General features: G+C 39.1%; 1 protein-coding gene across 1 annotated transcript in view; it reads left to right on the forward strand.

The window, feature by feature from the left end:
* CRISP2 (cysteine rich secretory protein 2) overlaps positions 1-3,876 on the forward strand; it is a gene marked incomplete at both ends in the record, with an annotated part of 93,078 nt that extends 89,202 nt beyond the window's left edge. The window contains 5 exons of the mRNA XM_080342886.1: positions 587-677; positions 1,451-1,596; positions 2,177-2,271; positions 2,989-3,077; positions 3,749-3,876. Coding sequence (XP_080199012.1) covers positions 587-677; positions 1,451-1,596; positions 2,177-2,271; positions 2,989-3,077; positions 3,749-3,876 — 549 coding nt within the window. The remainder of the gene's footprint in view (positions 1-586; positions 678-1,450; positions 1,597-2,176; positions 2,272-2,988; positions 3,078-3,748) is intronic.
* Positions 3,877-14,018: the final 10,142 nt, after the last annotated feature.

Raw genomic sequence — 14,018 nt, forward strand, 5'->3', positions numbered from 1 at the left:
ATGTTTCTCAATTTCACATTGTCAGGGGGGAAAAACAGACCTAAATTTTCGTAACCATTTGTCTTCAGATGAACTTGCTTTGCCCATTACTGTCCCCATCCCTGTCACCCCTGATATTCTTTGTTATCCCCATCCCATTGGCAGATGAGTTGGTCAGTGCTTTATGGTTAAGTCTTGCAAACATTCCACATCCTCAAAGTCCAGCTGTTGTCTATCACTACATCTCAGCTGCACCTGGGCTTAAAATTAGTTTTATATCATTCAGCACACTGCAGCCTTCAAAGTTAACTCACATAGGCAAAAGAAAGCAACAGTAAGTTATAGAAGTCTTATTAATAAGGACTGTCTGGAGATCAGGACTGTGTGATACTGTGCAGAATAACCTGCTCTGCAACCTTTCAGTGCTAAAGAAATGTGATGCACATGCCCCAGTAGTGTAAATTGGCACAACTCCTCTGCTTTCTGTTGAGGTCCACAGGACCATTCAGTGCACAACATCTCAGTCACTTCCCATTTGTTTTCTTCTCCTTCATGATGTTCACTAACCTACCTGTGACCTGTATACTTCTTCCTTTGTGTCTTTCAGGTGTGGAGTGAGAAAACTGCCAGAAATGCTCAGAAATGGGCAAATAAGTGTGAGATGAAAGTCAGTCCAAGAGATCAGAGAGTCATGAATGGTATGTGACAAATGTCAAGGCTAAGCTGATGGGTTAATGCAAATTGCAGATTACCCCTCTGCACGTGAACTAGAAATAAGTTTTAATGTATTGTAAAATATCTTTTGAGGATTATTAAACACAGAAACACTATCTTTGCCAGAGAAATACTCTGAAAGACAAATTATTGGAACTTGAGAGAGAGGGATGTTATGTACTTGCCCTATTTTTGTACTTTTCTCTAAGTGCCCACTTTTGGCTACTGCAGGAGACAAGACAGTGCAATAGATGACTGTTGATATGACATTTTTGTACAGACGTTTTTGTGTACCATTTTGTGGTCAAATAAGTATCTGTGACTGAAATCTCACCAAAACCTGCCTACAAGAAAGATGGAGACAGACTATTTAGAAGAGTCTGTTTGGATAGGACAAGGGGTGATGTTTTAAACTAAAGGAGGGGAGATTCAGACCAGGCATGAGGAAGAAACTTTTTACATTGAGGGTGGTGAAACACTGGCCCAGGTTGCCCAGAGAGGTGGTGGATGATCCATCCCTGGAGACATCCCAGGCCAGGCTGGACGGGGCTCTGAGCAACCTGAGCTGGGTGGAGATGTCCCTGCTCATGGCAGGGGTGGCACTGGATGAGCTTTGAAGGTCCCAAACTATTCTGTGATTCTATTCTATGATTCTATGATCTTTTACTTATGGAGTAGCTACAACACCTCTGTCATACCTCCCACCCTACATCTTACTTCTCTCTTAAGTAACACAATACACTTACTTCTACTTCAGGTGTCACCTGTGGTGAGAATATATTACTCTCATCTTATCCAAGAACGTGGGCTGAAGCAATTAGAGTCTGGTACAGCCAGTCCTCCAATTTCAAGTATGGATTTGGAGCAACCTCGAAAAATGTCAATGTTGCAAGTTATACTCAGGTATGGAGAATTGAAACAAACTGCAATGATGCACTGGAATTACGCGAGTACACTTAAGTGAGCTGGGAGATATTTATAATCAGAAAAAAAATTGTCACACTCATGAAATCATTATCTGTAATTCACACTCTGATCCAGAGATGAATGATAAATTCCAATTGTTTTTCATCTAATTTTGAGGCAATTGAACCAGTATTTTGGAAAAGCTATCCAGAAGAAAAATATTATTCTGTAGGGAAAAAAAATTATTCAATACCTTTAATTTAGAAATAAATATTTTCTGTATAGGGATTGGAATACGTGATGAAGAAATATGAAAATAGTTGAATTGAAACTTCATTGTCCTGCCAGAAACTATGTTCAAAACCATTTGGAAACTGGAGGACATGGTTAACTAATTTTTCTATTTATTCTTTCTCTCAGTTAACTGACAATTTAAAAGCTAAATAGATTTAAAAATAATAAGAAACAAAATATTATATTCTGGTTCTGCAATTTTCTGACCTGCTCAATGAGAATTCAATAAAACATGACTCTGAAATAATGTGTTTTGTTTGTTTGTTTGTTTGTTTTCCTACAGCTAATATGGTACAGCAGCTACCAGGTTGGATGTGCAGTTGCCTACTGTCCTAAGAACCAGTTCAACTACTTTTATGTTTGCCAATACTGCCCTCCGTACGTACTGCTTTTTCACTCATTTAAGGTGCAATGATTCTAGATAAGCTTTCAAAAGCTCCCACAGTCTATTTGCCATGCGTAGGATAAAATTATTATGTTTCATTTTAACCATTTATAGTTTTGAAAATACCAACGTGAATTGTGGGTTTAACATCAGGTTAAATAGCAAAATTTATTTTATTTCACAATGAAACAGATATTAGAGAAACTTTAGCCTATGAACAAAGAAAGTTCCACCTCTGTTAGAATCAGGCATCACACACAAGTCATCCTGCAATTTGGACTACAAACAAGAAAGTCAGATGTAAAGTGTAAGCCAACAGCAAATGAATATTCACAGAGGCAAAGAGTACATCTGAAACAGCTGCATGTCAGAAGGCAGCTGCAGAGGTTATGTGCTTGTAAGCCACAATCACTTGAAAGCCATTGAAAAATCAGAACTAGGAAGCACAGAAGATTTTTTTAAACTTATGATAGTATATAAATGTAAATAGTTGATGAATTTTCTTTCTCCAAGCCTTATTGTCCCTCCTATTTACAATCAAAGGTCTAGTATTCTACAAATATCTGAAACTAAAATACAACTTCCTATGAAAATAATTTTATCCAAAAACTTCTGAATTCCTCTCACTGTGATAAGTAGCATAAATTCCTGTCAATGGCTCAGAGCTGCACTTTGATCTTGTTTTGTGTTGTATTTTTTTCAAATTTCAGAGGAAATAATGCAATGCAAATAGCTACACCTTACAGAAATGGACCAAAATGTGCAGACTGTCCTGGCCACTGTGACAGAGGGCTTTGCAGTAAGTGAATGTATTGTCATCCTTACAGCAAACATCACGCTACCTCAGATAGTAACGTTATTCCTTTGTAGCATTTTACTTTTTCATAGCTACTTCTTGCTAATTTGGAGGAAAGATCCTGAAACTGCCCATTTCCAATCTCCCTAGAAATAGCAATGGTTAAAAATCCCACTAGAACAGGCACGATCTTGATTGGGGGGGTTGGACTAGATGTCCTCCAGACGTCCCTTCCAACTTCAACCATCCTGTGATAATGGGTAAATTATGTTGCTCCTGAGCAATAGGTGCATTATCACACCGTCAATCTTCTGCTGCCCTCTTCTGGAAAGCTCAAAATAAAATGTCTTAATGTACATCTATATCTAAGGGCAGGAAAAGACTGTCAGGCTTCACACATCTGTATGTGCATGAAGATGTGCACAGGCCCCTGGGTTCTGCAGATTTCTATGTGGAGTGAGTGAAAGTGTAGGAGTAGATGGGGCGAGTAGGATACTGCCTTTCTGCCTGCATTCCCTTTTCTATAATATTCAAGCATTTTTTTACAGCAAAGCAATCGTACCAAGACTATATAGACCTGAAATATGAAATTTTTGGAAAATGCAGATGTATCAGACCAGGACTTGGTTTTCAACTAAAATGTCATGGTTTTGTTTCTCTCTCTTGTATTTCAGCCAATCCTTGCAAGCATCAAGATTTCTTTGGAAACTGCAGAAATCTGAAAATGTTGTTTAGCTGTAGCCATCCACTGGTGAGAGAGAAGTGTCCCGCCACCTGCAGATGCACCACTCAAATCATATAATGTCCTGGCAGATGTTATTACAGCTGCCGTGACACTGACTTACTAGGAAAGAGTAGAACTCACTGTGAAGTGTATTCACTCTCAGTGCATCAGCTCAGTCTGACCTATAGGTAACATTTTTTGATGAAATCTCACCACTCTTTCAGTCCTATATAAGTCTAGTAGCTCAAACAACCTCTGATGTTATTACAGACTTTGTAGGAATCATGCTTAAGCTACTAATGTCTTACTTCATGGTTTTCCTTTCAGTGGATCGTCCACTGATTCATTTCTTTGTAATGGGAAACACACTTTAATATCACTTTAGGGTTTTTTGCAAAATATGTTAAATTCCACTTTCTTCTGTTACCTTTTCTTTGATTAGAAATGCAATGCATTTTTGCTAAATAAATACATGATTTACCACCAGTTCACAAACAGAGCTTTTCATTGAAGTTATTTATAATGTCTTTTTTTTTTCATTTGGAAAATTCCTTATGGATATTTCAAGACTCTCTGATACTCTATGTGAGTGGGGATGAGACTGGAAAAGAAAGACAAAGCAAAAAGTGATACATATTTTTGTACAGCAAAATAAGGAGGTAAACACTGAATCTGCCAAATTTTGCCCTGTGGCCTAAACACAAAGTTTCTCATACATCTGTGTATACAAGTGATAAATGACTTTTTTTCATATGGCACCAATAGTCAAGAAATAGGAAGCCTTTTAAAAACATTCTTGTAAAGAAAGAGGTGGAGATATCCCTTCCCATCTTCTCTATGAGTAAGTCTGCCACCCACCTGGGACTAGTATTGTAGTATGTAGAAAATAAAATATGGCTACCAAAAATCTCCCAAAAATCCCTATAAAATATCTGATTTTCCCCAGAACTTCCCAACAACCATCTCAGTGCCACTTCCTAGCACTGTACACCTCTGTGATCTCTCCTAGAGGATTAAGTTCAGGTGAAGGCCTTAGATGTGCCTTCTCTCACCTCTATTTGCAGGCAGCTCTTGTAAAGGGTTTAAAAAATCGTAAAGGTTTTAATTTCATATCTTTCCAAGCTCTTTACACTGCAAGGGATGATTTCAAAGGACCGTGTATTTGTATAGAGCCAGAACTGAGGACTTGCATTTGTTACCTGTCAGTGGTATTGGTTACTTGAAGAAACTTTTTGACTCTTTTAGTGAGGGGCATTATCATAATCATTCCTCTGACTGACAATATTATTATATTGATAAAATTATGTTATAGAATTATCCTACAGATTTCTTAGTTACATATTATAGCTTTTATCTTATCTTTAAATTTCTAACTTTAATAAAAAGGTAGATACAAAGGAAGCAGAAACTCTATGCTGACAGTTCAAAACTTTGAGAGATGTTGAAAACCAAGGAGACATGTGGAACAGCATCTTCTCACTGCACAGAGGAGCCCTTCCCACTGATGTTCCTCATTACACTCATCCCAAAACTCTGCAGAGCAATTGACGCATCCTGGTGCCATAAAGGATGTACTAGGGTGTCCTACCAGACCACCACCTGCTCCTCAGGATGCCCATAGGTTTTGAGTCACATATACCAGCCCTGAGCAGGACTAATCCCACTTAACCACCTTCTTTTGCTATTTTAGACCAGTAAAAATCCATTTTCCATAGGACTGCAATTCTAGTTTATAACACAGGAGGGTAAACTATATCCAGACATTCAGCTGCACCGTTTTTCATTTTGCTAGCCGAATGAGGGGATGCGTCTTTTACTAGAAATTGAAGATCTGGACCTGCCCTGACCTGTTTTTAATGCTTGCTTGTGCAGAATTTCTTAGCTAATACTGGATAAATAAATGATCATTACATATAGAAACAATTTGGTAGCAGATTCTTTCCCTCCATTGTTTCATATTCTATGTTCATATTCTATTATAACAATGGTAATTTCTATAACCTTTATTTTCTACTTGCAGCTCAGTTTCAGTATCATGACTGTATGCCACTATGTAAGATTCCTACAACCACAGCAATATTCATGGAAAGTGAAATTCAAACACAAGTTGGGTGAAAATTTCCTGAGAAATGTATGTCTTCCTCAGAAAATACTATTCTATAAAACCAGAGTTCTCTTACAGGTGTTTTATGGGATATTTTCCAATATTTTATTTCTGATTATACAAGGAGTTGGGGGTTAAAACTTCCACACGCACACTTTATTTTTCCTCCCTCTCTTGCTGGCCCAATGAATATTTAGAGAGGAATTATTTTATTATCAGATATTTCTGAGAGACCTCCCTCCCCAAAGAGCCAGCTATGCTGTTTGAGGGTGGCAGCAACAGAAGCTGGAAGAGATCTTCTGCATCATGAGGTGCCACCCTGGAGCATCATGCAACCTGCTGGGCTACTGAAGTGTATCCAGGCATTAACATTCTTACTTTCATAGGGAATTTCAAAATATTCTACTTCCCTATTGATGTGGAAGAGAAGAAATAGCAGGTGAAATAAAATGGTACCTGGATGATCCTTTTTCTCAGTACAGATTTCAAAGAGAGCTTGGGTCACTCCACTTAGTCATTCATATCCCTGGAAAGGCTGAGATGTTTCTGAATATGAGTTTCCCACATACAGGTGAGGTAAAAGTAATATGACATTCACTGGAATACAGCATGTCAAATAACACTTTTCATCATTCTCTGTATTTTCACAAACTTGTTTTTTATACTCATGCCCTGAGATATGTTTCCTTTGTCGTACGAGTGTGTGCTTTTTGGTATGTGCTGGAGTTACATCTACAGAATTGTGCTACTTTTTCGGTGTAGTTCAGGCAAGAAGCTAGTAACACTGAGAATTTCTTACCATTTCTATTCTGGTTCCAGATATACTCACAAGAAGCACATATGCTGAGTAATGATAAGAGCAACTACTACGGTACAAGTCTAAGTCTTATCTTTGAAGAATGATGTAAGAGCTCTTCAGTTAACTTACATGACAAGTACTTTAGACAGAGTTTTGAACAAATGTTATGGAGCAACTCTAACAGTCTTATGGCTTGTGAAGAAATAACATTTTTGATATTTATAATGCACCAACTGCAGTAATCACATTATTTAATTTGGCTGTCCAAAAATCAATCTCCAGCTTAAGCAAAAAAGAAGGTTTTTCACTTTCAGTATTACAAAGTCTTGCTGAGAGTCATGGATCTCTTCCCTGTTTTTCTCCATCTATCAGTATGATAGAACAATTCTTCAATAAACCTTGCCTCACTCATGTCCTTAACATATCACACCTACAAAACAGCAGGTTATGCAGCTAAAGCTAAGACTTCATACTAAATGGAAAGCAAAGTTTGGAAACCTTGACATGCCATTGGAAATTTGTGTTGTCAGAATATCCAGTTAATGCCCAAGAAAAAAAAACTATAGCAAGATGCTTGAGCAAGATGAAGCAGCAAATGGCCATCAGAGCAGGGACAGGACAAGGATGTTCTCCACCCCTGGGCTGCTCCCACCTCTTCTTGGCTAAGCTGCCAAAAATTGGGTTCCTCTTAGTGTAAAGGCCACAGTTAAACTGTGAAAAACAGAAGATACTCGACAGCTGCTGTCTCTGCTCCAGGCTGCAAACAAGACACTCAGCCTCCGTGCTTCAGTCTCACCGACTGCATCACAGAGATAAACTAATGTAGTCAGGGCAAGGAAGATTAATTAGTGAATGCTGAGAAAGAGTCTATGAAGAACTATGACCTGTTAATTATAACATCACATTTAGTAGCCACACCTCCCATATAATAATATCTCAATTTAACCACAAGTCAAAGGAACGTGGGGCACTGGGAGATACAAGTGAGGAAATGACACTCCTACCCACGCTGACCCACCAACAATGTCTGAACATTCATGGGCTGGTCACTGGGCTCAGTCATTTGGTCAAGGGTCTGTGCAATGGGGCCATGGGGCTGGTTCCTAAGACTAACAAAGATGTCCTGAAACCTGCATTAATAACAAGTCTTGAAGAAAGACAATTTTTAGGAAAAATCAAAGTAACAGATTGACACAGAAATGACCCATATTAACTTGCCATTTTGTTACTGATGGGCAACTCACTGCTCAACACATGCAAATGAAAATGGCTCTTTAAAATGCTTATAATAATATTTTTGAGATTTTTTCCACAGGATCAGAAATTAGCATTTCAAATCGAATAACATCATCATTTCAAATCAAATGACACTTTTCTTTTTCTGTTTTTCTCTTTCTGTTTTGCATTTGTCAGGCATTGGAATAGACTGCCCAGTGGAGTGGTCAATGAGGCCATCTAGTTGGAGGCCTATATCTAGTGGAGTGGCTCTAGGGTCAGTACAGGGGCCAGTATTATTCAATATATTCATCAACGACTTGGATGAGGGAGTAGAGTGTACTATCAACAAGTTTGCTCATGACACCAAGCTGGGAGGAGTGGCTGACACGCCAGAGGCTGTGCTGCCATCCAGAGACCTGGACAGGCTGGAGAGTTGGGCGGGGAAAAGTTTAATGAAGTATAACAAGGGCAAGTGTAGAGTCTTGAATCTGGGCAGGAACAACCCCAGGTTCCAGTATAAGTTTGGGAGCAACCTGTTAGAGAGCAGCATAGAGGAAAGAGACCTGGTGGTCCTGGTGGACAACAGGATGACCATGAGCCAGCATTGGGCCCTTGTGGCCAGGAAGGTCAATGCCATCCTGGGGTGTATTAGAAGCGGGGTGGTCAGTAGGTCAGAGAGGTTCTCCTGCCCCTCTACTCTGCCCTGGTGAGGCCACACCTGGAATATTGTGTCCAGTTCTGGGCTCCTCAGTTCCAGAAGGACAGGGAACTGCTGGAGAGAGTCCAGCGCAGGGCAACAAAGATGATGGAGTGGAGCATCTCCCTTATGAGGAAAGGCTGAGGGAGCTGGGGCTCTTTAGCTCGGAGAAGAGGAGACTGAGGGCTGACCTCATTAATGTTTATAAATATATAAAGAGTCAGTGTCATGAGGATGGAGCCAGGCAGATTTATCCAGACAGATCAGTTGAACAAACTAGTATGAAATATTTTTATCCAGTCTTATATGAGTTATTTAATGCTGGTTAGCATGTCTTAGGTGTATGTGGAAAGTGTCTAAGAATGTGGCATCTAATGAGTTATGGCATAAAAACTTGTATCTTTCACAAGTGGGTATGAACACTTCAGAGACTGAACTTTTCCACTGAAATTATTTTTCCTCACATGACCATACTCATTTGCTCTCAATTCATTTTAGTGCCTCCAGTGTTGGCTTGTTCCAGAAGGGGTATTGCATTTTAGATAGTAAGTTGGGTTGCTGTTTCTCCTTGAATTTGTGCTTGACCCATTGTAAGGAAATAATAAATAAATCCTGTCAGTTCAGTAGCACAGGACTCCTTCTGGGTATTCAGTGATTTAATATCAACTTCCTGGTAACTCAAAAACAGTAATGTAATATAATTCTGAAGGTCACAAATCATGTCTTACATTAGGTCATTGTTCAAGTTACAAAGAAGTCCCTACTTGCCCAATATTCAGACAATTGAAGGATGTGTCAGTTTTATATAGGAAAAATAAAAAAATATGGGAATTTCTTGTAGGAATTTTTTTATGTGTTGATTGTTCTACCTACATTTGTAAGTTTTGTCAAGGTCATAATGATTAGAACTTGTGGATCACTTTTAAAGCATGCACAAAATGCACAGTTTATGTTGGTTTTTAACTTGTGGTCTGAGAATTTACAGTGCTCATTGAGCCATCAAAATCAAATATTTACTATCTCTCTGACTTAACAAGTCTTCATGTAGGTCAGGCCAATCACTTCATGCATTGCCACTAAACGACACCTTACTGCTGTGCCACTGAGAACATTACAGCTCAGCCTCTGAGAGGGTGATGTTTATATAAATGACAAAAGTGCCACATGTAGCAGGAGGTCTTCTGGGATCAGCTCCCTGGAGCCTGTTTCCTACAGTCTCAGTCTACAGACACCCTCTGATCTGGCTGCAATAGGTGGGTTGTTGTACAAAAGTGAAGCCAACATACCTTGTCATTGAGGAATATTCCCTAACCACCCTCTTTGACTCTTCATGCATGCATTGCAATTATTGTAGCAAACTTAGCATTATGTAGGTTAGTTAAGATTTCTCTACAATTTGTGTACTCTGCAAGGTTTAGTGGAGAGAGAAACACAGAATCATAGAAACATAGAATAGTTTGGTTTGGAAGGGACCTTCAAAGGTCATCTAGTTCACCCCCCCTGCAATGAGCAGAAACTTCTTCACCCAGATCAGGTTGCTCAGAGCCCTATCCAGCCTGACCTTGAAAAATATCTGTAAAAAACTTGGTATGAGCAACAGAGGTTCCTGGATCACAAGACAGGGATTGTAAGTAACTTGTCACAAACAAGGCAAATAGATGAATACACTTCCCATTACAGTTACATCACCTAATGTCATAGCTCTCTAGAGTCACTATTTCTCAAAAACACGGGTTTTTTTGCCTTTCTCAAAGGGAAACAGAACCCCACTGATGTGCAAACTGAGGCACTTAAGTTGATCACTTAAATGATAAAAGTGGTATATGCGATCTGTGCATAAGACCATTAAAAATGTCTTGTATGTCTAGAAAATACTTTCCACAATGTGGCATTTGGTAGCAAGGGAAGCAAGGGAGGAAAAATACCTGTTAGAGAAGAAAAGAATTGGTAGAGAAAAATCGCGTTACTTGCTAGGAAGGGTGAAACTAATGAGTGAAATCAGTATGTTACAGAATCTGTGCAGATTCACTGATGATGAAGCTGAAAGTCAACTTAAATTTTATCTCAACAGACAGATGAACATACAAGAGGTTGCTAGAAACTGTTTGGAAGACTTTGTGTAAAACGTGATCTCCAGGTGAAAGGTAATTCAGAAAAATATGTAACTTCCTTGCCAGTGGAAAACAATTCTCAAAAATCCATGCTGGCAATAACTCTGTAGCTAGCACAGCTAAGGAACTCTGTAAGCAACATTGAAAAATTACTATTTTTTTTCAACAGCATCCCTCCTACCAATCTTCTGCCAAAGCCTTTGATTTGGTAGAATAAAACTGTTTCCATTTAAAACTTGTCATATGTTTTAGGATATTTTTGGTTTTATTAACATTAATATAAAAAGAACACGTTGAAGGCAACAAATATAAATCAAGTGATGTTGTAGAATGTCTGCAATGCAAGAAAACTTGGAGATTGCCCAGATTGATGTGCATTTGCATTTGCTGATACCAGTAAGGAGAGTTGTATCATAAAAAGTCAATGGGGAACAAAAGACTTCCCCTCAGTTTCCCTGACCAGTGCCCTTGTCTAGTGCTCTTCTGGACAGATATGAAGAAAAGAGTGAACACAAATACAGGTGTATTCACAGGTCTGGACTGGATTTTGAAACCTAGAGACAGTGCTCAGTAAGGAAGGACAACTGAGATGATACATTGCCCTGTCTGAAGTCATCTCCTTGTGCTTTTACAGAAACCTTCTTGCCTTTAGAGCAAGACATAAGAAACAGACTTCACACTGGCAGGAACAGCACCTCTGTAAGAGCCATCTCAAGTGCACAGACACAATTAAGAACAGAGGACTGATGAGGAGCAAGAGAAACATGAGAAAGGACAATAGAAACACATGATTTACCATTAAAGTCTTTTGCAAGAAGCATCGGAGACTTGAAACATTAATCTCGTTTAGATTATTTCTTGTTGTTTTCTCAGGACAACTTCAAGGTGTGTGTAAAATATCCATTTTCCCTGGGGTAGTCCCTTTTTTATCATAAGAGCAGTACGAATTGGCCCTTGTGTAAGGGAGAACAAACCCCGTTATCTCTTGTAAACAGCTTTCCTGCAACTTTGGGATATACCTCAACCAAACGTTTATGCTTCTGTGTTTTATTCCTTCTTTACAACAGTCATGCAATAAAAGCAGAACATGAAACCATGAAGTCTTTAAGCCCATCATGCTGCTCTTCGACAAGGTACGCTTTGGTCAAACACAGCTTAACTGGATGTAATTCTCTGACCCATTTCATTTACAGGGGAGAACAAAAAGACTGAGTAATTCCTTCTAGCCTTAGTCTCTATCAATTGCTAGTGTACTGGAGAGAGAAAAATCATTGTATAGTATTCAAGTAAGGTCTCCCATAGAGAAGAAAGTTTGTGTGCTTTGAAATGGAAAAGCAAAACAGTTACTTCAGCAAAACACCCTGTAATAACAAGGTAAAATAAACTAACGTATTTTAAGCTGTAATTGCTATTTCTCCATTGTGTTGCCTCCCTGTTCTGATGGACATCTTAGTGTTCTCTGTAATAAATTTTTAATGGTGCATTAGTGACCTTATGTTCCCCACATTTGTAAGAAATAAGGCAAGAGGCTCATGAGGTTGATATGGATCCAGTCAAGACAATTTTATTGTTGCTAACCAAAGAGTCAGAAAACACACTTACTGTCACCTTGCTCTTCAAGGTGAAGGAGACTATTTAAGGACTGCATGGACAAACTGCATTTACTCGGTTAAGTTTTCAAATTGAGATGGGGTAGGTGTCTGCTGACTCAAAGCATTGAAGTTAATGTTTAATGAAAAAACTCTCCTACCATGACACCACAGAAAGAGGATAAATGTCAATGTTTTCAAAAAAACCTGACTCAGCTCAAAGTTCAAGAGATCTAAGAAATATTTCTGTCACAGTGCATAGGCAAGCTGCACCTTATCCTACTTTTCTGGTCCCTGTAGCTATGTCCACAATAACAGCATACACCAAGAAGTAGCTTAGATTGGCATGCTTTCGGGTCCACATTATTCACTGAGGGATACTCATAGCTCAGACTTCTATGAACTGAACTCAGAGTTTTAAATAACATCATCAGCTGACATCAGTTCTCTTCTAGGAAGCACAATGAAGCTGATTTGAGTCTGGGCTAGCCAACAAATATGACCAAAGGGTCATTGAGCACCCAGTCCTTGCATTCATTCACTTGGTCTATTTAGTCCATTTTAGTCATCTTCCTTTAAATCAATTGCTCTTGGGGGTTTCTATTTCTCTCTCCTGACTTAAAAGATAAGCGTTACTTATTAGATTAGGTAGAGAAAAGTATAGCATATGTCCACCTGAATCTCAAAAACGTCCAATGTTGGGGAATCCACCACTTCCCTGGAGAGATTATTTCCAAGGGCTAACTGTTCTCATAGTGAAAAATTTCCCTCTTGAGTCCAATCAGAATCTCACCAGGAGTAACCTCAACCCATTGTCCCTCATTTTTTCCATGTCAATCCTTGTACAAAGAGAGGCTCCATCTTCTTCATAGCCAGCCTTTAAACACTGGAACATGGTGATGAGGTCCCCTCTAAGCCTTTTCTTCTCAAGGCTGAACAAGCCCAGTTCACATAGACTTCCCAGTCTTTGATCATCTTTGTGGCCCTTCTCTAGCCCCTTTCCAGCCTGTCCACACTTTTTTGTATAGCGGGGACCAAAACTGAATACAATATTCCAGGGATGGCCTGACAATCACTGAGCAGAGCAGGATAATGATTTCTTTATCTCTGATGATGATGGTTTTGCTAATGCAGTAGCCCAGCTCCACCCTCTGGATAAATCATCCTCTTCCTTGTGGCAGGAAGGAAGGGTCAATTCCTTGTCAATCCTTTTTGCTTAAAGTTAGTAACAGCTGAAGTTGAATGTTGACAAATTAAGCCTCGTTAATGGTGAGAAGTGTTTCCTTTATTTATAAAAACAGATTTAGAGTACATAAGTATTGGAATACAATTTCTTCAGAGTCCTTAATCACATGTAAATCACCTATATATATATAGGGGTCCTTTGTCTGTGGCCTCAGTTCGCCTCACCAGGAAAATAGCTGAGTTGCTCTTTCTGGGGAAAAAAAAAGAAAAGAAAATAGAAAAAAAAAGGGGGGAGGTACACTAGTACATCAGCTCTCTGACACACACGTGTTGGAACACAGCTTTTGTTTGTACACTCAGTTAACAGATCCCTGTCTCATCCGTGGCAAAGGCCACATGAACTACAACAGAGCAGACTAGGCTACATTTGGCAAATCGTTGAAACTCTTGGCTGAGAAGTCTGATCTTCAGACAGGTTTCCAGAGACAAGTCTGGATGCTTAAATCTGAATTCCTCA

This window comes from Nesoenas mayeri (genome assembly GCF_963082525.1).
Source record: "Nesoenas mayeri genome assembly, chromosome: 3".
Lineage (NCBI taxonomy): Eukaryota > Metazoa > Chordata > Aves > Columbiformes > Columbidae > Nesoenas > Nesoenas mayeri.